Source organism: Salmo salar, chromosome ssa14 (genome assembly GCF_905237065.1).
Source record: "Salmo salar chromosome ssa14, Ssal_v3.1, whole genome shotgun sequence".
In the NCBI taxonomy this organism is placed as follows: domain Eukaryota; kingdom Metazoa; phylum Chordata; class Actinopteri; order Salmoniformes; family Salmonidae; genus Salmo; species Salmo salar.
In genome coordinates, this window is record NC_059455.1 from 23965094 (window position 1) to 23988734 (window position 23641).

The 23641-nt window shown below is 42.8% G+C and overlaps 2 protein-coding genes across 4 annotated transcripts in view; one reads left to right on the forward strand and one right to left on the reverse strand.

The window, feature by feature from the left end:
• LOC106569259 (dual specificity testis-specific protein kinase 2) overlaps nt 1-18817 on the forward strand; it is a 36275-nt gene extending 17458 nt beyond the window's left edge. The window contains exons 3-12 of one of the 3 annotated variants that reach the window (XM_014140450.2): nt 167-288; nt 3037-3085; nt 8622-8768; nt 9194-9276; nt 10122-10206; nt 14257-14340; nt 14542-14628; nt 14814-14952; nt 16087-16751; nt 16791-18817. In XM_014140450.2, coding sequence (XP_013995925.1) covers nt 167-288; nt 3037-3085; nt 8622-8768; nt 9194-9276; nt 10122-10206; nt 14257-14340; nt 14542-14628; nt 14814-14952; nt 16087-16751; nt 16791-17048 — 1719 coding nt within the window. In that variant the 3' untranslated portion in view covers nt 17049-18817. Of the gene's footprint in view, nt 1-166; nt 289-3036; nt 3086-8621; nt 8769-9193; nt 9277-10121; nt 10207-14256; nt 14341-14541; nt 14629-14813; nt 14953-16086 lie in introns of all 3 variants that reach the window. The other 2 variants (XM_045694104.1, XM_014140449.2) reach the window with 2 other exon arrangements.
• A 138-nt stretch (nt 18818-18955) lies between these two features.
• Nucleotides 18956-23566, reverse strand: toe1 (target of EGR1, member 1 (nuclear)). The gene is made up of 7 exons (NM_001140098.1): nt 23168-23566; nt 23013-23053; nt 21488-21584; nt 21244-21402; nt 20879-21138; nt 20621-20783; nt 18956-19834 (listed from the first exon to the last, which is right to left on the reverse strand). Exons 1-7 carry the CDS (start codon nt 23279-23281, stop codon nt 19082-19084), a joined length of 1587 nt encoding a protein of 528 aa, NP_001133570.1. The 5' UTR covers nt 23282-23566; the 3' UTR covers nt 18956-19081.
• Nucleotides 23567-23641: the final 75 nt, after the last annotated feature.

Below are 23641 nucleotides of genomic sequence, written 5' to 3' on the forward strand. Positions count from 1 at the left end.
CATTTTGCTGCAGAAATAGAGAGAACCGTTCTCCATGATCTTGGAATAACGATAATGTTTAGAGAAAAGTGTCCCCATGATAAGGGAATATTGATAAGGGAACGGTAGTGTTAAAGAGAAGCGTACCGATAATGCCTAAATGACTGGATTGTTGTGTTCGTTGCAGGTACGCCACAGAGTGTCGGGCCAGGTGATGGCTCTGAAGATGAACAAACTGAGCAGTAACCGAGCCAACATGCTGAGAGAAGTCCAACTGATGAACAGACTGTCCCATCCCAATATCCTCAGGTGACCTCCAGGAAACAAAACACCTGTCTTCCACTACATTTTGGACAGTTTATTTTTTATTTTTTTGGCACACCACCATCCTCAATATTTTGTATGGTTTGAATATCAATCTGTCTTTTTGGAGAAGCATAGAAATAAAATGCCTTCTGCGATATTATACAATTATTTTTAATTCTTGGTCAGTTACTGATTTAAATTATCCCAGCTTTTAATAACCTAATCTCAAGGGGCTATTCAAAAAATGACTTCAGCTTTATTAGTACAACAATATGGACAGTTGGTACAGGGCTAGAAAAGTTCAGTTATGGTGCCATATTCAGAAATGGCGTCATTTTCTTACTGACTAATAGCCTAATCCCTTTTTTTTCTTCTAGAAAGTGACTCAGTATCAGTCATTTCTGAATCCTTCATCTTTGAAAGATACTTTGATCTGTAGCTTTCTGTTAAAATGACATTAGCCTCCCCTTGGTAATGGAATCAGTGGGGTAATATATAAATAATATTATAAACTGGATGGTTTGAGCCCTGAATGCTGATTGGCTGAAAGCCGTGGTATATCAGAACGTATACCACAGGTATGACAACATTTATTTTTACTGTTCTAATTATGTTTGTAATCACTTTTATAATAGCAATAAGGCATGAGGGGGTGTGGTATATGGCCAATATACCACGGCTAAGGGCTGTATCCAGACACTGTGTTGCGTTGCACATAAGAACAGCCCTTAGCCGTGGTATATTGGCCATATACCACACCCCCTCATGCCTTATTGCTTAAATATATGCCATTTAGCAGACTCTTTTATCCAAAACGACTTACAGAAATGCGTGCATACATTTTACGTATGGGGTGTGACCTTGATCTCCGCTGTTCCACAGTATTTAACAATGGATTTTCTGGAACAACATCCTGAGTTTGAATTTCATTTACATGAATTCCCTTATGAGGAACAACCTTTCCCTTTTCGCTTTCTTCTCACCAAAGCCATTTATTTTCGTATTAAGTTGGGAGCCTACAAAATGGGCACACATACATATTTGACCAAACCCATCACGATAGAACAAATAGTTTTTGGATTTATTATTGTATGACAATGTTTTATGTTGTCATGGACAATAATATGGAACAATCTGAATTTCCTATCCTCAAATGGATTAGGCTGACCGAGGCTTTGCATGATACACTACAGAGCTCACATTCTGCTGTAGGTGGTGGGTAGGAAAGAGATGGTCTGTGTGTGCTGTGTTACAATCACAGCTTTGTTGCAGTTAGTTCTGTGGTGGTTGGCTGACAAGAAAATTCTGAGTGGTTCTTTGTCTGAGAAACCCTTCGAAGAACCCACAAAGTTCTGTCTCGCGTTTATTGGGTCTTAACTCATGGGCGCCAACACTCGCTGTGCGTACAGCCTGGCTCGTGTGTTAGGATATTCATACAGCCAGTTTGTCATTTACAAAAACAGACTGCCTTGACTGTGACTCCTGCCTGTTAAGATTTGGAAGCAGTGGCTCAGAAAAAGAGGGAGAAAAAGAGATGGAATGTGGGTCAAGAGTGAGCCTTGTTTCCCCTAGAAAATGACTTTCTTGTTTGCACTGCTCTTGTTGGGTCTTTTCTTCCAGTGCAGAAGTATTTAACCACCAAGTGCTTTGTCATTTTGCTCTCGAAAGGACTATGCTGTCGTCCTTGGGCCAGATAATTACTTTTTTGCACTACATATAGACCCACTCAAATCTTAAACTCTAGACCCCCATAGCTTAGCTTTGTCATGTCAACATGAGATGAGCATAACAGGAGATCCATAAATATGCATCCACCACATGTCTCTCTCATGGTATTTTGTGGTAAATATACTGAACAAAAATATAAACGCAACAATTTCAATGATGTTACTGAGTTATAGTTCATATAAGGAAATGTGTCAATTTTAAATAAATTCATTAGGCCCCAATATATGGATTTCACATGACTGGACAGGGGGGTTCATATTGTGGAACCCAGTTCCTACATTTGAATATAAAATGTATTTTATTTAAAAAATGTAGCATAGTTTTGATCTTTGTAAATTGGACAGTGCCGTTACATTAACAAGAATTTAAGCTTTCTGCCCATATCAGATATGTCTATGTCCTGGGAAATGTTGTTGTTACTTACAACGTCATGCTAATCACATTAGCGCACGTTAGCTCAACCGTCCCGTGGGGGACACACCGATCCCGTAGAAGTTAAAGACCGAAATAATTGTCAGTTTCATCAGCTGTCCGGGTGGCTGGTCTCAGCCGATCCCGCAGGTGAACAAGCTGGAAGTGGAGGTCCTGGGCTGGCGTGGTTACATGTGGTCTGCGGTTCTGAAGCCGGTTGGATGTATTGCCAAATTCTCTAAAACAACGGAGGCAGCTTATGGTAGAGAAATTAACATTCAATTCTCTGTCAACAGCTCTGGTGGACATTGTGTTGTGTGACAACAGCACATTTTAGTGGCCTTGTATTGTCCCCAGCACAAGGTGCACCTGTGTAATGATCATGCTGTTTATTCAGCTTCTTGATATGCCACACCTGTCAGGTGGATGGATTATCATGGCAAAGGAGAAATGCTCACTAACAGGGATGTAAACATATTTGTGTGCACAATTTGACAGAAATAAGCTTTTTGTGCGTATGGAAAATGTCTGGCCTTTTATTTTTATTTCAACTCATGAAATGTTCATTATACATAGAAACAATAACTGACTGACGTCTTTGTCTTCCTCTAGGTTCATGGGTGTGTGTGTTCAGGAAGGCCAGCTCCATGCTCTGACTGAGGTAAGAGGAACCACTGTTCTTCTTTGTGACTTAGAGCCTTGTATAAATGGCCTACACCTCAGAAACATGACTATGCCACTTGCTGTCATGTTTCAGGTTGGGAAGTTGGGACACTGTCGTCTTATTCTGTTTTTCCATCCACGCGGATGGAATGTGATTCCAGAAACATGATGGGTTCTCTAGCATCAGTATAGGCCTAAATGCTTTTTACTTGTAATGTAGCTAATACTGTCATATTGTACTCAATAGTGTCTCATTGAGTCCTGTTGCAGTATAGTCAGTTTGTTCAGATAGTCTCAGATAAGTATAACCCACTGAAAGGTGACCTCATAGCCGTGATTATAATGAAAAGGTATTGTGAATGTTTTATCAAGGGTTTTTCTTCAGGTGAACACTAAACAGTGCCGCATCGCCCAGAAGGACAGCAACCTGTAATTGAAAGAACCTTGTGTTTCCCTGCATAGTTTACATGTGAGCAAATAAAGCTGTGTTGATGTTCTCAATGAAAAGCCAGGGGATGGGTTCCATTAGGGCTAAGGGTTCTGTTTTCAAGCTTGACTTATTTTTAACCTATCTGTGTGACTGAGTCGGCGTGTGCGTGTCCATGTAATCCAAATAGATAACCTTGTGCTAATGATAAGCGCCGATTAGTAAGGCGATTAGCTTTACGACTAACTGCCCCATCTGAGCCCAAGCACTTGTGTGAAGCGAATGATAGCAGGAAGTTATCAAATATGTGGATCCATGGAGATGAAGACTGGAAGAGAGGGGAAACTTCTCACACACCAGTCTCCTGGGGCTGTGGTGTCAGCAGCCTCAAGCCAGGCTGTGAATACTGAAAACACGTCATCATGGGGTCATGTTTTGCTGCTACTGCTGCATAAACAAAACTAGCTACCAGCTCTGGCTGGATCCTGACCTAAGCAACGGGCCTGACGGGTCTCCATGGTAGGAAATGAAGAGTCAAGTTACCGTGCAGCCACAGGCTTAGAGATACAATCACTCATCAGAGCTCTACAGTGCGACCATTTTACTTCCATATGTGCCTAAATATTTTGCTGGGTGACCTAGAATTTTAATTTATGAGGACCAGTGCGCCTAGAAAAATGAAGGATTCTAGCTTTATTACCTCATATTTTTCATTGTGTTCCTAAATTTCTTTGTGTGCCCCTACATTTTTCAATTTAGAAGCACGTGCTCCTTGTAAAGCCCTGCTCCTCCGATCAAAACTCCCTTGGACTCCGCTGGCCCTGCCAGGGCCCGTCGGGTCGGCACACTAACCTCTGCTCTGCTTCCCACTGCCTGACAGACCTAGTTTACACATTAGGCAAAGACCGATTAGGAGCATTATAATTTGGGTAATCCATGAGCCACTGGGGTATTAGACCATTATTTGAAGCTGCTCGCAGTGGTCACAAGAGACAATTAATTCCCATTTCCTTTCTGGCTTTCTTAGCTTTAATTCAGGAAGGCTCAGGGCAAGCCTTGTCTTCAGCTAAGTGTATCAGTTAATGATTTCTAAGAGTTACACCTGCCTAGTGTTTTATGTATGTTAGTTGTTTTGGATATTGTCCAGGCCTAGGCTACTATTTTTCTAAGTAAGATTACCTTTTTTAACATTAAACCGGTCTTCTCTTGAGATTCAAGTCATGTTTAGTTTTACTGCAAGATATGAATTGCCACAATGTTTGTTAAAATGATGTATTTTAGTGTCTCTGCTGCTATGGACAATTAGGGTATTATGGATGATCAATCCCATTAACAGTTTGGCCTGTCAATCAATCACTGTGGGTGGGATGTTTGAGGCAGAGTTGGTAGGGTTTCAGACCTGTCAATCAATCACTGTTGGTGAGACATTGATGGAAGGCAGTAGGTTACTAAACTAGACAGAAAAAATAGTCTAGTCTACCCTTTCAATTTAGTTTATTGTGATTTAAAATCTAAGAAAAAAGGTTGTGTTCTGTCAAGTAACATATTGATTCTCAATAGGGAATCTATTTAAGAAAAAAAAAAATATGCAAACATTTTCTGATTTTGTGTACCTCCGCTTTTATACAAAGTCAGGCGCCCATGAATAGACTGACAGGTATGATTGAACAATGAAACAGGTTTAAACATTGAGTTTGTTCTGTGTAGAAAAGCCCATCATCAACTTTGCTGACGACAAAACAGTGGTAGGCCTGATTACCAACAATGATGAGACAGCCTATAGGGAGTAGGTGATAGCCCTGGCGATAGCCCTGGGAGTGGTGCTAGGAAAATAACCTCTCCCTCAACGTCAACAGCAGAGAGGGCACAGTGGAGAGGGTCAAAAGCTTCAAGTTCCTCAGCATTGACATCACGGAGGACCTGAAATGGTCCCTCCACACCGACAGCACCTCTTCAACCTCAGGAGACTAAAGAAATGTGGCTTGGCCCCTAAAGACCCTCGCAAACTTCTGTCGGGCTGTATTACCGCCTCGTACGACAACTGCACCGCCCACAACCACAGGGCTCTCCAGAGGGTGGTACGGTCAGCCCAACACATCACCAGGGGCACACTGCCTTCCTTCCAGGAAATCTACAGCACCCGGTGTCACAGGAAGTCCAAGAAGATCATCAAAGACCCCAGCCACCTGAGCCACGGCCTGTTCATCCATCTAGAAGGAGGAGAGACCGTACAGGTGCATCAAAGCTGAGACCTGATAAACAGCTTCTGTCTCCAGGCCATCAGACTGTTAAATAGTCACCACCACGTGTGGCTCAGTTGGTAGAGCATGGTGTTTGCAACGCCAGGGTTGTGGGTTCGATTCCCATGGGGCACCAGTACAATTTTTTAATTTAAAAAAAAAATGAAATGTAAGCATTCACAACTGTAAGTCACTCTGGATAAGAGCGTCGGCTAAATGACTCAAATGCAATGTAAAATGTAGCCGCCCAGTACCCTGCCCTGAACCTTAATCACTGTTCTTGCCAGCTACCACCCGGTACTCTACCCTGCACCTTAGAGACTACTGCCCTATGTACATAGTCATTGAACACTGGTCACTTTAATCATGTTTATATACTGTTTTACCCACTTTATATGTATAAACTATATTCTAGTTATGGCTCATCCTATATAACTACTGCATATACAGTCCATACTGTCTACACACCATTATACACTCAGTGGCCAGTTCACTAAAATGGTTCAGTCACTTAGCAATGGCTTGCTATATAAAGCAAGCAAAAAGGCATCTGGGCATTCAGTTACTGTACGATTGAACGTCCGTTCGCAAACAACCAATCACTAGGCTACACCAGTGACTGTATGGGGCTACACTGACGAGTCACTTTAGCGGTCACTGGCAGGTCTCGACGTGGGCTTCGACTCCTAGGAAAATACAAACAAGATCTTTGGTTTACTTGTCCTGATGCCATGGACATATAACTACGTTGTATGATTCATGAATATAAAAGCGGGATATAGGAGATTTGACTTTATTCAGTCAGTTTGACACCTTTTATAAACTACTCAACACAAGCTGTTTGGTCTTCCAGTCAAATAACAGTAAATAGCCTATATGACCACTGACTCAGTGGCTGGCTAAACACGCAAAATAAAGTTAAGTCAATGTGCCATAAAACAATAATTACGTGGATTCCAACTCATCGTTACCACTTACTTTACATGGGACATGTAAATTCACTCACAGGAGACGACGACGAAGAAGCATCATGCTCTCCCTCCTCCGTGAAAATAAATGTTACCGCAGCCAACCACAGCGCACAAAAAATAACACCGGTACCGAGCGGCAGGTCAGACGGCAGACTGGCAAACCAGAAGTTTGGCTTTGTGACTGACAGGGGCCTGTGCTATCAATAGATCACTACAAGATGCATATCGTTCATTCTAGTGGAAAAAGGCTATACAGACTTTTCTGACTAGCCAATTTAAACGTTTAAATGAAAAGAAGCCTAGTTAATGAAGTGGGGGAAAAGTAGCCAGCTGACAATGTGTCTGTTATCGTCCGTTTAGCCGACAGCCGGCGCTTGTGGAAAACATTGCTAGATTTGTTTCTCCATCAACATATCCTGTTTAGTTATTCACATTTTTACTGCCTGGGTTCTGCCCTTTTATACTTCAGTCCACTAGTCTTGCTCTCTGTGATCATGTGTTAATGGCCTTCCCTTCTCCAGGTTACCTTGTCAGGGTTTTGGGTGGAGGTGAGTTGATGTGGCCTTGTAACCTTACTTGTATGCCTAACTTTTGTCCTTGGCTCATTCATCTGATCTGGAGACTGTCGCCTCAATCTACAGGGTGCATGGAGTGGATCATGTCCGCACTGACCGACTGGCAGCAGGATTTGTCTGGGCTTTACCCCTGTGAAGTGGAGGCTCCTAGTGGAGCGCTAGGCTGGCAGACTACAGATGCGGGGGGTTACAGAGGAATTTGTAAGGCAAACAAGCTATAATCCTCTCCTGCGTCTGGGATTGGTTTGGGAATGGTCTGCAGGGCAGGGGGAGAGACCAGACAGACAGAGGGGAGAGAGCATTACAGTGTAGTGGCCTTTCAGTGCGTAAGACCAAATGACACGCACACACACTTGAGTTGGTGTGTTTCTAGGTTTACTTATTATTAGGCCTACTTCAAACATTCTACCTGAACAAAGGTAGAAGACTGCAGCACAAGTTAAATGTGAGTGATGCTGTATCCTCCGCTTTGGGTGGGTTAAATTCCATTGAAAGGTTAAGCTGTTAAAGGTATAGGCTAAGGGAATTTAGTCTTAGTTCACATACGTCATTTATTTACAGTTCCAACTGGGAGAAGACAGACGTGTTTTGACTAATATTCTCTTTTCTAGAAGTCCTCAATGAATTAATTGACAGTTTGCCAAGAAACCTAAAACACACCAGTCTAGAATAACAAGGGAGGCCCAGAGAAGTCTGGTCAGTCAAGGGATCCCAGTCTCTCTTTTCGTTACCCGTGTCTACTTTAATTTCTCTCTGTAGTTATTTTCCACATTTTTGTTTTGTGGATGGATTAATCATTCTACACTACATGATATAGGTTAGGATAGTTCTGTGTGGGACAGCCAAGCCTCTCCCGATTTTAGAGCCGACAGAGCTACTTTTAAAACTACTGAGTGGATTTCCAATTCACTTAGATTTTTCTGCAAGCAGGCAGTCCTGTCCGTTTGACTGTCATTGTCCTCAGCTGTGCTTGGCGTTAGATTGATGCTATGTTTAGAGCGCTCAGAGTAAGTCAATTTGACTTCTTTGACCTGTCTTCCTGAATGGGGCGGGGCATAGCCCCAAATGACCAACAGGATGCTGTAACCATGTCTGTACAGAACATTACTTCATATCTCAGTACCTCATGTAGAGTATGTACAGGATATAGTCATTGAATTCAGTAGTGTACATTTTACTGATTAATGTGTACTTTTTCCTACCCCGCTTTTGCTCACATCAAGGTGAAAGCCTGTGACAGAGGACAACTTTCTCCTGAACTTTCATTTGAAACCTTCCTAAATTGTTGTGTTGTTTTCCCCCTCTCTCGACCTTTCTGCAGTACATCAACGGTGGGAACCTGGAGCAGCTGTTGGACAGCAACAAGCCTCTGAGCTGGGCAGCCAGGATCAAGCTGGCCTGCGAGATAGCCAATGGCCTGGGCTACCTGCACTCCAAAGGCATCTTCCACCGGGACCTCACCTCCAAAGTGGGTGGCAGTTGACTGTCAATGGATGCGTCCGAAATGTGGTGCACTGTGTTTCCTTTCTGAAACCGAGATAATAGATCTAGTCAGCATTTATATACAGTAACGTGTGTTCCAGTGTGTTTTCTTCAAACCATAGGAATTGGGACCTGGTTTCCATGCAATAGTACTTGACGTTATTGTGATTCTCTGGCTGTATCGGTTTCTTGTATTGCGGCTTGAAACTGAGCCACGTGGTGCTTTGACTCATGCAGGGCGTAAACCTCTTGAGTTGAATCTAATCGACCAACATGCAGTACATCAAGTTCATTTGTGATTCAGTTCAAGTATGACTGATTGAGCATTCACTGAAACTTTCCCTTTTCCTCCATAAATGTCAGTCATTTTAGAAGCTCATAATGGAATTTGTGCTCACTGTTTGTCCTCAGAACTGCCTGATCAAGTCAGATGAGAACTGCTACACTGCAGTGGTCGGAGACTTTGGTCTCGCTGAGAAGATTCCCAACTATGAGTAAGTCATTTCCACGGTAACGGTTATATATTAAACAGGGGCCAGTGCTATACAAACACAATGTTGGTTGACATTCATTGCTTAAACAGTTTTTAGCATAATACATAAGATTAAGATCAGCACTGAAATTGAATCCCACGGTAAATTTTTATTTATTTTTAACTCCAAAAAGAAAATCAAGATTTGCTCCTTTGAGTCAAAGTCCAGTGAAATGTCTCTGTAGTAAATGAATGTGGGACTGGGAGGTAAAGGGATGGACAAGTGCCAGTAGGGGAGGGTAATTTGATTAGGCAGGAACAAGAAGTACTGTTTTGGAATAAACTGGTGCGCTAGGCTAATAATACCAGAGCAGGTTAAGAAGGCCTCTCTCTCCCTCTCTCCCTCTCCTCCTCTCTCTCTCTCTCTCTCTCTCTCTCTCTCTCTCTCTCTCGACTATGACTTCATTATTACATATTAATCTGATGAAGAATCCACCTGCTTTCAAAACAAAGAGAATTAACAAATATTTTGGCTTGTCTCATAATTGTTGTGATAAATATAACAATTTTTTTTTTTTTTTTTTACCTTTTATTTATCTAGGCAAGTCAGTTAAGAACAAATTCTTGTTTTCAATGACTGCCTAGGAACAGTGGGTTAACTGCCTTGTTCAGGGGCAGAACAACAGATGTTTACCTTGTTAGCTCGGGGATTCGATCTTGCAACCTTTCGGTTACTAGTCCAATGCTCTAACCACTAGGCCACCTGCCGCCCCGATCTACTGTAATGAATTGCATTATTCCCTCACCCAAAAGGGTTGTAACCTCCAGTTTAATGTTTATCTTCTTGTACTTGTGTTGTGCCTGCAGTGGTGAGGGGGAGAAGCTGGCTGTGGTGGGCTCTCCTTTCTGGATGGCCCCTGAGGTGCTGCGAGATGAACCCTACAATGAGAAGGTATTGGTATTTTATTAAGATCCCCATTAGCTGTTGCAAAAGCAGCAGCTACTCTTCCTGGGGTCCACACAAAACATGAAACATAATACAGAATGACATAATGCAGAACATCATTAACAAGAACAGCTCAAGGACAGAACTACATACATTTTTTAAAAGGCACTACATATCAATGCATACACACAAACTATCTAGGTCAAATAGGGGAGAGGCGTTGTGCTGCGAGGTGTTGCTTTATCTGTTTTTTGAAACCAGGTTTGCTGTTTATTTGAGCAATATGAGATGGAAGGAAGTTCCATGCAATAAGGGCTCTTTATAATACTGTATGTTTTCTTGAATTTGTTCTGGATTTGGGGACTGTGAAAAGACCTCTGGTGGCATGTCTGATGGGGTAAGTGTGTGTGTCAGAGCTGTCTGTAAGTTGACTATGCAAACAATTTGGTATTTTCAACACATTGTTTCTTATAAAAAGTGATGCAGTCAGTCTCTCCTCAACTCTTAGCCAAGAGAGACTGGCATGCATAGTATTAGTATTAGCCCTCTGATTACAATTAAGATCAAAACGTGCCGCTCTGTTCTGGACCAGCTGCAGCTTAACTAGGTCTTTCCTTGCAGCACTCGACCACACGAATGGACAATAATCAAGATTAGACAAAACTAGAGCCTGCAGAACTTGCTTTTTGGAGTGTGGTGTCAAAAAAGCAGAGCATCTCTTTATTACAGCTAGACCTCTTCCCATCTTTGCAAACATTGAATCTATATGTTTTGACCATGACAGTTTACAATCTAAGGTAACGCCAAGTAATTTAGTCTCCTCAACTTGTTCAACAGCCACACCATTCATTACCAGATTCAGCTGAGGTCTAGCACTTAAGGAATGATTTGTACCAAATACAATGCTCTTAGTTTTAGAGATGTTCACGACCAGTTTATTACTGGTCACCCATTCCAAAACAGACTGCAACTCTTTGTAAGGCTTTCAGTGACTTCATTAGCTGTGGTTGCTTATGCATATATGGTTGAATCATCAGCATACATGGACACACATGCTTTGTTTAATGCCAGTGGTAGGTCATTGGTAAAAATAGAAAAGAGTAGAGGGCCTAGAGAGCTGCCCTGCGGTACACCACACTTTACATGTTTGACGTTAGAGATGACCAACTGGCAGGTGTCTTCACTGACACTTTCAACATGTCCCTGATTGAGTCTGTAATACCAACATGTTTCAAGCAGACCACCATAGTCCCTGTGCCCAAGAACACAAAGGCAACCTACCTAAATGACTACAGACCCGTAGCACTCATGTCCGTAGCCATGAAGTGCTTTGAAAGGCTGGTCATGGCTCACATCAACACCATTATCCCAGAAACCCTAGACCCACTCCAATTTGCATACCGCCCAAACAGATCCACAGATGATGCAATCTCTATTGCACTCCACACTGCCCTTTCCCACCTGGACAAAAGCAACACTTATGTGAGAATGCTATTCATTGACTACAGCTCAGCGTTCAACACCATAGTACCCTCAAAGCTCATCACTAAGCTAAGGATCCTGGGACTAAACACCTCCCTCTGTAACTAGATCCTGGACTTCCTAACGGGCCGTCCCCAGGTGGTGAGGGTAGGTAGCAACACATCTACCACGCTGATCCTCAACACTGGAGCTCCCCAGGGGTGCGTGCTCAGTCCCCTCCTGTACTCCCTGTTCACCCACGACTGCATGGCCAGGCACGACTCCAACACAATCATTAAGTTTACAGACGACACAACAGTGGTAGGCCTGATCACCAACAACGACGAGACAGCCTATAGGGAGGAGGTCAGAGACCTGGCCGGGTGGTGCCAGAATAACAACCTATCCCTCAATGTAACCAAGACTAAGATGATTGTGGACTACAGCAAAAGGAGGACCGAGCACGCCCCCATTATCATCGACAGGAGCAGGTTGAGAGCTTCAAGTTCCTTGGTGTCCACATCAACAACAAACTAGAATGGTCCAAACACACCAAGACAGTCGTGAAGAGGGCACGACAAAGCCTATTCCCCAGCAACAAATTAAAAAGATTTGGCATGGGTCCTGAGATTCTCAAAAGGTTCTACAGCTGCAACATCGAGAGCATCCTGACTGGTTGCATCACTGCCTGGTATGGCAATTGCTCGGCCTCTGACCGCAAGGCACTACAGAGGGTAGTGCGTACGGCCCAGTACATCACTGTGGCTAACCTGCCTGCCATCTAGGACCTCTATACCAGGCAGTGTCAGAGGAAGGCCCTAAAAATTGTCAAGGACCCCAGCCACCCCAGTCATAGACTGTTCTCTCTACTACCGCATGGCAAGCAGTACCGGAGTGCCAAGTCTAAGACAAAAAGGCTTCTCAACAGTTTTTACCCCCAAGCCATAAGACTCCTGAACAGGTAATCAAATGGCTACCCGGACTATTTGTATTGTGTTCCCCCCCCAACCCCTCTTTTTAAGCTACTGCTACTCTCTGTTTATCATATATGCATAGTCACTTTAACTATACATTTATGTACATACTACCTCATTTGGGCCGACCAACCAGTGCTCCCACACATTGGCTAACCGGGCTATCTGCATTGTGTCCCGCCACCCACCATCCGCCAACCCCTCTTTTACGCTATTGCTGCTCTCTGTTCATCATATATGCATAGTCACTTTAACCATATCTACATGTTTAATACTACCTCAATCAGCCTGACTAACTGGTGTCTGTATGTAGCCTCGCTACTGTATATAGCATGTCTTTTTACTGTTGTTTTATTTCTTTACTTACCTATTGTTCACCTAATACCTTTTTTGCACTATTGGTTAGAGCCTGTAAGTAAGCATTTCACTGTAAGGTCTACCTACACCTGTTGTATTTGGCGCACGTGACAAATAAACTTTGATTTGAGATGCTTCCATTAAAGAAAACCCTTTGAGTTCTATTAAATAGATGGCTCTGAATCCATGATATGGCAGAGGTTGAAAAGCCATAGCACTTAAGTTTTTTCAACAGGTTATGGTCAATAATATGAAACGCTGCACTGAAATCTAACAGTACAGCTCCCACAATCTTCTTATTATCAATGTATTTCAACCAATCATCAGTCATTTGTGTCAGTGCAGTACATGTTGAGTGCCCTTCTCTATAAGCATGCTGAAAGTCTGTTGTTAATTTGTTACAGACAAATAGCATTGTATTTGGTCAAACACAATTTTTTTCAGCAGTTTGCTAAGAGCTGGCAGCAAGCTTATAGGTCCGCTGTTAGAACCAGTAAAGGCCGCTTTACCACTCTTGGGTAGCGGAATTACTTTAGCTTCCCTCCAGGCCTGAGGACAAAGAGGTTCCTCTAGGCTCAGATTAAAGATATGACAGATAGGAGTGGCTATAGGGTCAGCTACCATCCTCAGTAGCTTTCCATCTAAGTTGTCAATGCCAGGAGGTTTGTCATTTTTGATCGTTAACAATAATTTTCCCACCTCTCCACAATAACTTTACAAAATTCAAACTTGCACTGCTTTTCTTTCATTATTTGTTTTTTTATACATTAATATAATTGCTCACTGTTTGTCATGGGCATTTCCTGCCTAAGTTTGCCCACTTTGCCAATTAAATAATCATTAAAATAATTGGCAACATCAAATGGTTTTGATAAATAAGCCATCTGATTTGATGATAGATGGAGTTGAATTTGTCTTTGCCCATAATTTAAAGTACTCAAGGTTTTTTCCATCATTCTTTATGTCATTGATCTTGGCTTCTAATAAAGATTCTTGTTCTTTTTGTTGAGTTTACTCACATACATTTGCAGTAAGTAAGCCATTCAGATGTACAGCCAGACTTATTAGCCACTCCTTTTGCCCCATCTCTTTCAACCATACAGTTTTTCAATTCCTCATCAATCCATGGAGCCTTAAGGTAGGTCCCTGATCTCTAACCCTTGACCTCTACTATTGACAGGACTGGACAGGACTACTGGTCTGATACACATCAACCCCTCAAGCTAAGAACTCATCTCAAACGTTTGTTTTCTTCCGTTTCCAGGCGGATGTGTTCTCCTACGGTATTGTCCTCTGTGAGATTATTGCCCGAATACAGGCCGACCCCGATTACCTTCCTCGCACTGAAGTGAGTATTGCTCCATTTCCTCAGTCCTCCTCATCCCCTTGATACATCACATGACATAAGACTCATATCTGGGATTTAGTTTAAATTAATTTCCTGCCTGATATCTCTCTCTCTCTCGCTCTCTCCTATATGTCTATATATCTATCTATATATATATATATATATATATATATATATATATATATATATATATACACATAGAACTTTGGCTTGGATTATCATGCCTTCCAGCACATGGTAGGAGACTGTCCTCCTGACTTCCTGCAGCTGGCCTTCAACTGCTGCAACGTAAGTGGGCCGTCAATCTCTCCGTTTTCCCAAAACACAAAACAGCTTCCAAAATCTTTATTTTCTTGTGTGGGATAGAAACTAGACACACAATCTGATTTAGCAGTACCCCTGATCTTGTTTGATCTGGTTGCTGTATCTCCCTCCCTTTCCCCCCCACTCTTCACCATGTCCACTTTCTCCAGATGGACCCCAAGCTGCGACCCTCGTTCCCTGAGCTGGTAAAGAGGCTGGAGGAGATCCTGTGTCGGCTGAAGGCCGAGGAGTCTGAACGAGAGAGGATCCCCCTCAGTGGGGACAACGATAAGAAAACCATCCCTAAAGGTGATGCCTCCAAGCTCCTATCTAACCCCTTCAGAAGCCTGACTGCCATGGCAGTGGAACTGTTTTATGGAATAGCATGATCAAAACATAATTTTATGAGGATAGCATAACGTATGCATGATCAAAGCCATGAACATCACCACCTAACAAACTCCCTAAAACAAACTGTGTAAAGATGCCCCTCAGCAATCCATTTCCCTTCAATGTACATTTCTACAGGCAATAAAAGCTTGCCTGCCATGTTAGCCCGCAGTCCTGCACCACTTGACACCCAGTTTCCATGTAATAGCTGCACGGTGCAGACCAATGGTTTCTTGGAACCAGGAAGAATCTGTTCTGCCTCCCAAATGGCACCCTATTCCCTTTTGTAGTGTAATACCTTTGACCACAACCCACACTATGTTAGGAATAGGGTGCCATATGGGATTTACCCCCAGGTCTACTCTAAATAGGTCCAGTTGCAAGCCAGGGATGTCCTTTCCCTCCCAAGCCCTGTCCCCTCAGTCCTTTCCTCTACTTTTATGATGCACAGTGTCTGCTTGCAGGTTCAAGTTGCCTTACAGTTTAGCATGACGTAAACCTCTAACCTCGAGTGTTTCGCAATAACCTGATTTTGTGAAGCAAAGAATAAGATACAGTACGGTTATTTGTTGTTAGGTGGAAACCACCATGTATCCTTTGAGTAGGTTGTAAATCATTTGTATTTTCTCAGATCCTATTTCAATTCTAATTTGGTTCAGGGGCCATTTGGAATGTCAGGGCATGGCTTTGTTTTTGATTAGCTGGCTTTCATTCCTTGGCCAGTCATTCCCTCTTCACTGTTTGTTTACCTTCTGCATCTATGTTCTGAGGCCCCAGTCCACTTTAGTATTTCTACTTTATATCTTAATTATTTGCATGTATTTCCCATAATGTTTTTACCTATGCCATTTACTTCAATGTAAGAATTTGACTGTGCCTCGTTTATTTTTATGCCTGTACTTTATATCTTTGCATATATTGCCCCCTGGTGGCTACATTGGGAACTAACACTTCAAAACAATCATGTGTTGTGTAGTAGAGATTTGACTTTCTCGCTCTCTGTCGGTCTCTCTCTTTCTCTGTGTCTCTGTCTGCATCTCTCTCTCTGTCCAGGTGACAAGGTCCAGGGGATTAAGAGGTTGAACCCGTTGGGTCTGGAGGATGATAAGATCTCTCCCAAGTCACCTCGGCCTCGCCGCAACATCTGGCTGTCCCGCAGCCAGTCAGACATCTTCTCCCGCAAGCCCAGCCGGAAGGTCAATGTCCACGACCCCTACTACAACCCGGGCCCTAGGGCTGTGCCAGGGGCCCGCAAGATCAACCCCTTCAATGCCCGCGAGGACCTGTGCGGAGGCAAGATCAAGTTCTTCGACGTGCCCAGCAAGTCTGTGTTCTCCCTGATGTTCGACCTGCACTCTCCCCAGGACAATGTGTTCTCCTCTGGGACCCAGACCCACTCTGGAGCCCACATCCACCCGGGTATGTGGCAGGAGACCTGGTTTACTGGCAGACAGTGCCGCTCTCTGCCCGCCTCCCCCCAGCTGGCCCTCTTGGGCGGCTGCTGCCCCCCTGCCTCCTGCCCCCTTTCTGCCACTGTCTCCAAGTGTGACCCGGCCCAGCTGGGCCAAGAGGTCCGACAGAAGGTGCTCAGTGCCTGGGCCAGGAATTATGCTGTGATGGAGATCCCTCCATACTGTGGGGGGAAAGAAACAATAGAGGAGGAGAACAGAGTAGATGAGAGCGGGTCTCTCTCTCCCATGCCCAGTGACCGTACAGAGGCTATGGACTGCTCTAGCAGCCAAGGGAGTCCAGAGGAGGACAACGTCAAGGACAAACATGTCTGCTGCCCCATGCAGGCACAGAATGGAGGCCCAGTGAGGGACAGTGGGGATGTGGTGTCTGTGTCTGAGATGGAGGCTGAAGACCAGGAGGGCATGCAGCAGCAGAGCACTCCCTGTCCAACTGTCACCATCAGCCCAGCCACAAACCAAGACCATCTGAATCCCATCGTACTGGTGCCATGTACGGCCCCACACGCCTCCACAGAACTGCCCTCTAAGTGTGACATCATCTAGGCCTTAAACAGGTCAAGGAGAAAGGGAGCCTTGTGTGAACTCGTTTTTAACCTAGAGAGAGACACTCCTCAGATAGGAATGATGACGTGTGATGATGATGATCAATGCTCTGCAGATAATCTCTTTATTTTTTAAAGATTTCTATTTAATATACTGAAAAACATGTATTTTATTTCTTAAAAAGGCACCCCTAAACCAGGGGTCTCATAATTCCTTGAGGTTCTGTGTGTATGCTGGTTTTAAATCACTGCCTTCTCCTTGATATTCAATGGTATTGTGTTTATCTTCTGCACCATGTGGAAATGTAGGAGAGTAGATGCATATGATATTAAAGTAACACTCTTACCAGGGAGAAAGGGTTGAATTCTGAATGAAAAACAGCATACTCACTGCCTTTCCAACATTGAGACCCCCACCCCTGCATCATCTTGATTAGTGGTATTTCTGTACTAGACAATGGAGCCTGCCAGAAAGGAGAGACCAAGCCAGATCCAGAACATATCAAGGCTAGTAAATGAGTGTGGTTCACCAGACTACAGAGGTCTCTCATGTAGACTAAAAATAAACTGCTCTTAAATTTGCGTTAAAACCAAATACAGTTTGTGTAAATGTGCACGCCCAAGTGCACTGGAAATCATTTGTACGTACCTTTTTAACATTTCTATGATTTAAGCATTTGGTATAACCTGAGTGTACAAAACATTAGGAACAACTTCTGTTTCCATGAGACTGACCAGTTGAAAGCTATGATCCCTTAATGATGTCACCTGTTAAATCCACTTCAGTGTAGATAGGTTAAAGAAGGATTTTTAAACCTTGAGACAATTGAGACATGGCTTGTGTATGTGTGCTATTCAGAGGGTGAATGGGCAAGACAAAAGATTTAAGTGCCTTTGAACAGGGAATGGTAGTAAGTGCCAGGTGTACTAGTTTGAGTGTCAAGAACTGCAACGCCGCTGGGTTTTTCACGCTCAACAGTTTCCCGTGTGTATCAAGAATGGTCCACCACCCAAAGGACATCCAGCCAACTTGACACAACTGTGGGAAGCATTGGAGTCAACATGAGCCAGCATCCCTGTAGAACGCTTTCGACACCTTGTAGAGTCCATGCCCAGACAAATTGAGGTGGTTCTGAGGGGGGGGGGGGTTATTTTATGTCCGTCCTCCATCATGAAAAACTATAGTTCTATGAATATGTTGAAAACTTGTGGAATTAGGTGTGGCTTGAATGTGTGATCACACTTAGTGTGAGGTGGGTCCTATTTGGGCCTTAAGTTGAAAGCTGTTGGGTATAAGCTGTGCAAGGAGCACTAGTTGGCATGGATGCATCACTCACACACACTAGTTGGCATGGATGCATCACTCACACACTTTGGTTCACTACTCCCTTGGCACATGTTTTGGTCTACTGAAATATTCCTGTCTAACCATTTTAATAGGAAATTGCACTAGAAAGGAAAACATTTTAGTAAATTTTATCACAAAATTTCTATGCAATAAATGTAAACTGCATCAGGATAATTTTACATAGAGGATCTATTTTGATGTAAAAATCAATATTCCTTTTTAGGTCTTACTGTTTGTCTGCGGCGTGTGTATGTCATGGTGTGGAACTATCCTTTGTATTTTCCTCCGTCTTGGCTGATGTATGAACACGTAACAGGCTCTTTCAGGCAAAGCTGAAGAGCTTAGAATGAAATTGTACTTTTTTTAACGTTGATAAAAGAACATATGTCCGCAATCGTTTTTAAAATAAATGGCTAACTTTAGCTTCTTATGCTTATTTCAGTGTGATCCTATGAACATGGTCATACCGAGTGCACTACAGGCTGAGGCCTGAAATCGGCTCACTTTTCCTGCCAAACCTCACATCAAGATGTTTAAGACACAAATGACCATGTTTGTTGTATAACCAAGTAAAAGCCTTTTATTGAAACATAATACTGTATCAACAAACATTAATGTGCAACAAAGCATGTCTAACTAAAAAGGCTTCATTATAAACCAGGAATACATTTGGTTCCATTGAATGGTTATATAGTTCCCTCTGCTTTGCTAGCCACACTGCTAGAAAAGCTTTTTCCCCACACAATGTCCATCTTGTGCATGTGAGCCTTGGAGGACTTGGAGAAGGTGCTCTTGACAATATGCATCGGGACAGACTTGCCACTGAGGTAGACTTTGTTCAGGCACTCAGGGAGCCAGGACTCTGAACACGGTGGCTTACCTACTCTCTCTGTCAGAGTGGCAGCATAGGAGAAGATGTAGCCAGTCATGAATGCATCGAACCCTGCCCGGTGGGAACCTCCTTCCAGCTTCTTCCTCTTGGACTTTTCTTTCTTTGTTGCATCAGATGTGGCCAGAGGCTGTGGCTCTGACACACCATTGCCTTCTACCTGTTCTTGGTCAGTCTTCATTTCTTCATCTGCAGAGACAGCCTGTGGCTCTGCGACTCCGTTGCCTTCCTCTACCTTCTCTGTCATCATTTTCTCACCGCTCTCTGACCCCTGTACCGGAGTCCCATCTACCTGCTCTGTGACAGGGGGAGGTTTGCTGTCTGTGTCAGGGATCACCTGGTCCGGGCCCTGCTCTCCATCCTTCAGCTCCATATGGGCCTGCTTATTCTCGGAGGCACCTTCCAAGTCCACATTCCCCTGAGAAGAGTTTTTTCTTTTCCTCTTACGTTTCTTTTTCTTTTCCACCTTGTTTTTTTCATCATGCTGGATGATGAGGTCAGTGTCATGTGACAAGGGACACTGTGACCCATTGGGGCACCAACCGTAAGCCTGCAAAATACAGAATGTTATAAGTTAACAAAAGAGAAATTGGACTTATTTGTGTAGGGCAGCACAGCCCCTGAAGTGACTCTTCTTATCAACTGTATGCAAGCATTCGCTTATCTTGCCAACCCCCACTGTCACACCTGAGAAGCAGAGATTCTGTTGTCTTTACAGGTCTGATAACCTCCAATCAGATAACTTTTGAATCAAAACAACTCAGATGCTTATAAAAGGGTCTTCCACTTTTGTTCCTGAACTGATGTGCTGCGATACCTACACTCTCTCCCATGAGCCATGGTGCACCTCTATCTCACTCAACATGCTTTGTAACTTTTAGGCTTTGCCTTGTATGGGAACCCATTCAAGTTATTAAATAATACTTGCTTTGATATTCGCTCCTCATTACCATTCCTTGATCTTAGTCGGCTAAATGCATAATACTTGGTTGCACAAGGTTTACATAGTCTCTTGCATATTGCTAGTTATCTTATGTAGGCAGATAATTAGTTGAATGGGTTAATTGCTTAGTCTTATTACGAGTTGTGTGTGAGGTATATATAAAATACTTATGATAATTACCCCACTTCACGTGTCAGCTGAAGTGTAACAGGGTCAAGACACTGCATTGTTCAGATTCAGTTTATTATCATTAGAAAAATAGCTTGGTTATACACTAGTTATTGCATAAGAGTCCATGAAGTGCCCCAGTGCTGATCATTATGGCACACATTTTAGGGATCCTTTAAAACAGAATCTGGGGCTGCCTACAAGTTTAAGAAGTGATGTACTTACAGAGAAACGCTGGCAGACATTCAGCGGTCCCTCGAGGCTAGACCCGGCCAGGCAGGGCCTGAAGTCCACATAGCTGGACAGGTGGCCTGAGTATTTGCAGAACTCCAGGAACAGATGGCGTCCATTACCAACAACCTCAAGAGACTTGCTGTTGTCCAATTTACTGTGGAAAAAAGAGCACCAAAAATACTGTAACTACTTCCTTGAATGTGTAGTAGTATGGGTAGATGTGTCATATTTAGTGTTTAGTTCACTAACCATTTCTTGTAGGCATACTCCAGGTAAGAGGCAGCAAAGCGTAGCTCATATTCTGTGGCGTACTTGGTGTCATATATCCCAGCTGGGAACATCTGGGACAGGTCAGCAGTGAAAGTGCCAAGTTTATCTGGCAGGTGGGCATAGAAGCACTGATACAGGAACACCATGTCGATCAAGCCATTGTGTAGAACCAATGGCTTGCGAGCACGCAGGAGTTCAACAAACAGCATCCGCATGTTTATTCCATGGGAATCCCCTCCCTGGATACAGGAAAGGAACAGAACTCTGGATCATTCACCACTTAAAGGTAAAAATAAGGAATAGTCCAGGATCTATGACAGATCACAACAAAATCTTGATCTCACCTTGTCATTGCCCTTGATATAAGGGACACCTTCAGCATATTGTTTGTTGAAGTCAAATCCATGTTGCACCAGGAACTGCACAGATTGTGGTTCAATTACATACTCCTCACTGCAGAGCAACGTCAGGTTGTACACCTGAACAAGGTACGTATCATCATCCTGGAAAGAGATAATACGTCAAAACAATATGTAACATTTTATGTTAAGCTTTCTGAATGTCAGAATGCGCAAAGGATACATTTACCTTGTTTTCAAGTTTCTTAAAACAAGCAAACCCAAGGGAGAGAATGGAGCGTGTGCGAGCTGCATTGCATATGGCTTTGTAACGGTCCTCTATGCATCTTAAAATGAAAACAGCGATAGATCTAATGTAAAACTTGAGATAGCATAGTGAAAGTACATTGAGTAAACCCAATTGAATTAAATCCCTTTTTGACAGCATCCCTTTAGATTTAAACAAAACTTTCCATACATGTTTGCCCGTGGAAGAAGTGGTCAGAAAGTGCATTTTTGGACCTGAATGACAAAACATTCAGGAGATAGAGGTGGTCAAAGTTGACCCATTTTGCATACCCCACCATACCATGAGACATCCATGTCTTTCTTCATCACCGGAAAAGATAAACGATTGAGTTTGATCATTTAATCAAAATAGTATCAGATGTTATATTTGCATATGTTTAGACCCTATTTCACATCTGAAGTTGTGTTGTCCCAGCCATCGGTTGAGACAGCATGTCTTGAATACAGGGTGGCTGTCATTTCAATCCTAGAAATAGATTTCATAGAATGGACCTATCCCTTCAGACCACTGCAATTTAGCTGGTACACCATTGAAATGTAAATTGAATTGAAATTTGAACATTAATTAGTACAACAAAGATCACCGCCAGTCCACCCACTGTCGAAAATGAACTTAAATCATATTGTCTTTTCTATGATCTATATTTCAAAGGGTTTCCTATGGAGGTTTAACAGTATAATGTAAAGGAACAGATATGCCCATTCAAGTCAACATTCTCTGATGCATGGACCTCCATCTTTGTAGTACCATTTTAAAGTTGACATGTTATTCCCATTTTAGTACATTTATCAGCCACAACATGACACCCACCCTGTGTCTGAACCATAGCGGGCACAACAAAAACATTTTACATTTACATTTTTAGTCATTTAGCAGACACTCTTATCCAGAGTGACTTACAGTAGTGAATGCATACATTTTAGATTTTTTTTTTTCCTGCGCTGGCCCCCTGTGGGAATCGAACCCACAACCCTGGCGTTGCAAACACCATGCTCTACCAACTGAGCTACAGGGAACCCTTAGATGACGTAAAATAGGGTATAAGCTACAACATATGCAAATATGAAGAAGAAAATATAGGAATGTACATGTTTTTTTGTAAATAGAATTTAAGTTAACAATAAAAGAAAATACTTAATTTTTATTTCAAAATACTTATAGAAAATAGTTTGACAACCCTGTGTATAAGCTTTTAAATTATATAAATCTCAGCCTATTGAAAAGATGGATGTCTCATGGTATGGTGGGGTATGCAAAATGGGTCAACTTTGAGCACCTTTATCTCTTGAATGTGTTGGCACTTTGGTCCAGAGTCGCTTTCTAAAAACTTCTACAATTAGCAAAATGCATGGGAGGTTTCGTTCAAATCAAAAGGGGTTCTGTCAAAAAGTGGCTGAATTCAAATGGATTTACCCCATTAGCTACATTAAATAATGAAGAAAACCCCAGAATCAACCATACTCACTCTGCCAGCAAAGCTTTTCTGCTTCCAAGCCCACTCAATTCCTGAAACAAAACATGCAGACATTATATGACATTAGTGTCAATGGGCCTACATAAAGACGTAAACCATCAATGTACCCACAGCTTTTTGTCTGCAAAGCTCGCTGTAACACTTACTGTATCCAGTGCAATGAAGGAGGCAGTCTTGATTGCAAGGACCATAGCAGGCCACAGTTCTTTGAAATTATCATTTTGCACATCAATAACAGGGACTACCATGGAGGATGTCATAGCTAACTAGTTAATATTTGGAACACAACCAAAATGTTCAACTCAGTGTAAGCTAGCTAGCTAGTGTTAGCTAAGTGAACACTGGGAGTGACTATACTTATTGAATGGTCAGGGAGCTCATTGCAGGAGGTTTTCGGTTGTCCAGTGAAAGCTTCCAGTTCACTACTATGCGTTATTCTTCGTTTGTCGGATTGCATTGATTCGTTTCTCAACAATAGTTTTCAGTGAGGAAGACCCAAATTCTTGGCAAGAATGAAGCGCAGCTGTAAACATCCAACCAACGTGGTCTGAATTGGTCCTTACAGATTGTACACCAACAACACATAAAGGACCCCAGTAGGAGTGGACAAAGTTTTCCAA

Bases quoted from the DNA above. Each gene is read 5' to 3' on its own strand.
- toe1 (NM_001140098.1), bottom strand. From the start codon at position 23,281: ATGACATCCTCCATGGTAGTCCCTGTTATTGATGTGCAAAATGATAAT. The intron at 21,403-21,487 runs GTAAATGTATCC...ATCTCTTTCCAG, and splicing joins TTAAGAAACTTGAAAACAAG to GATGATGATACGTACCTTGT. The intron at 21,139-21,243 runs GTGAGATCAAGA...TCCTGTATCCAG, and splicing joins ATATCAAGGGCAATGACAAG to GGAGGGGATTCCCATGGAAT.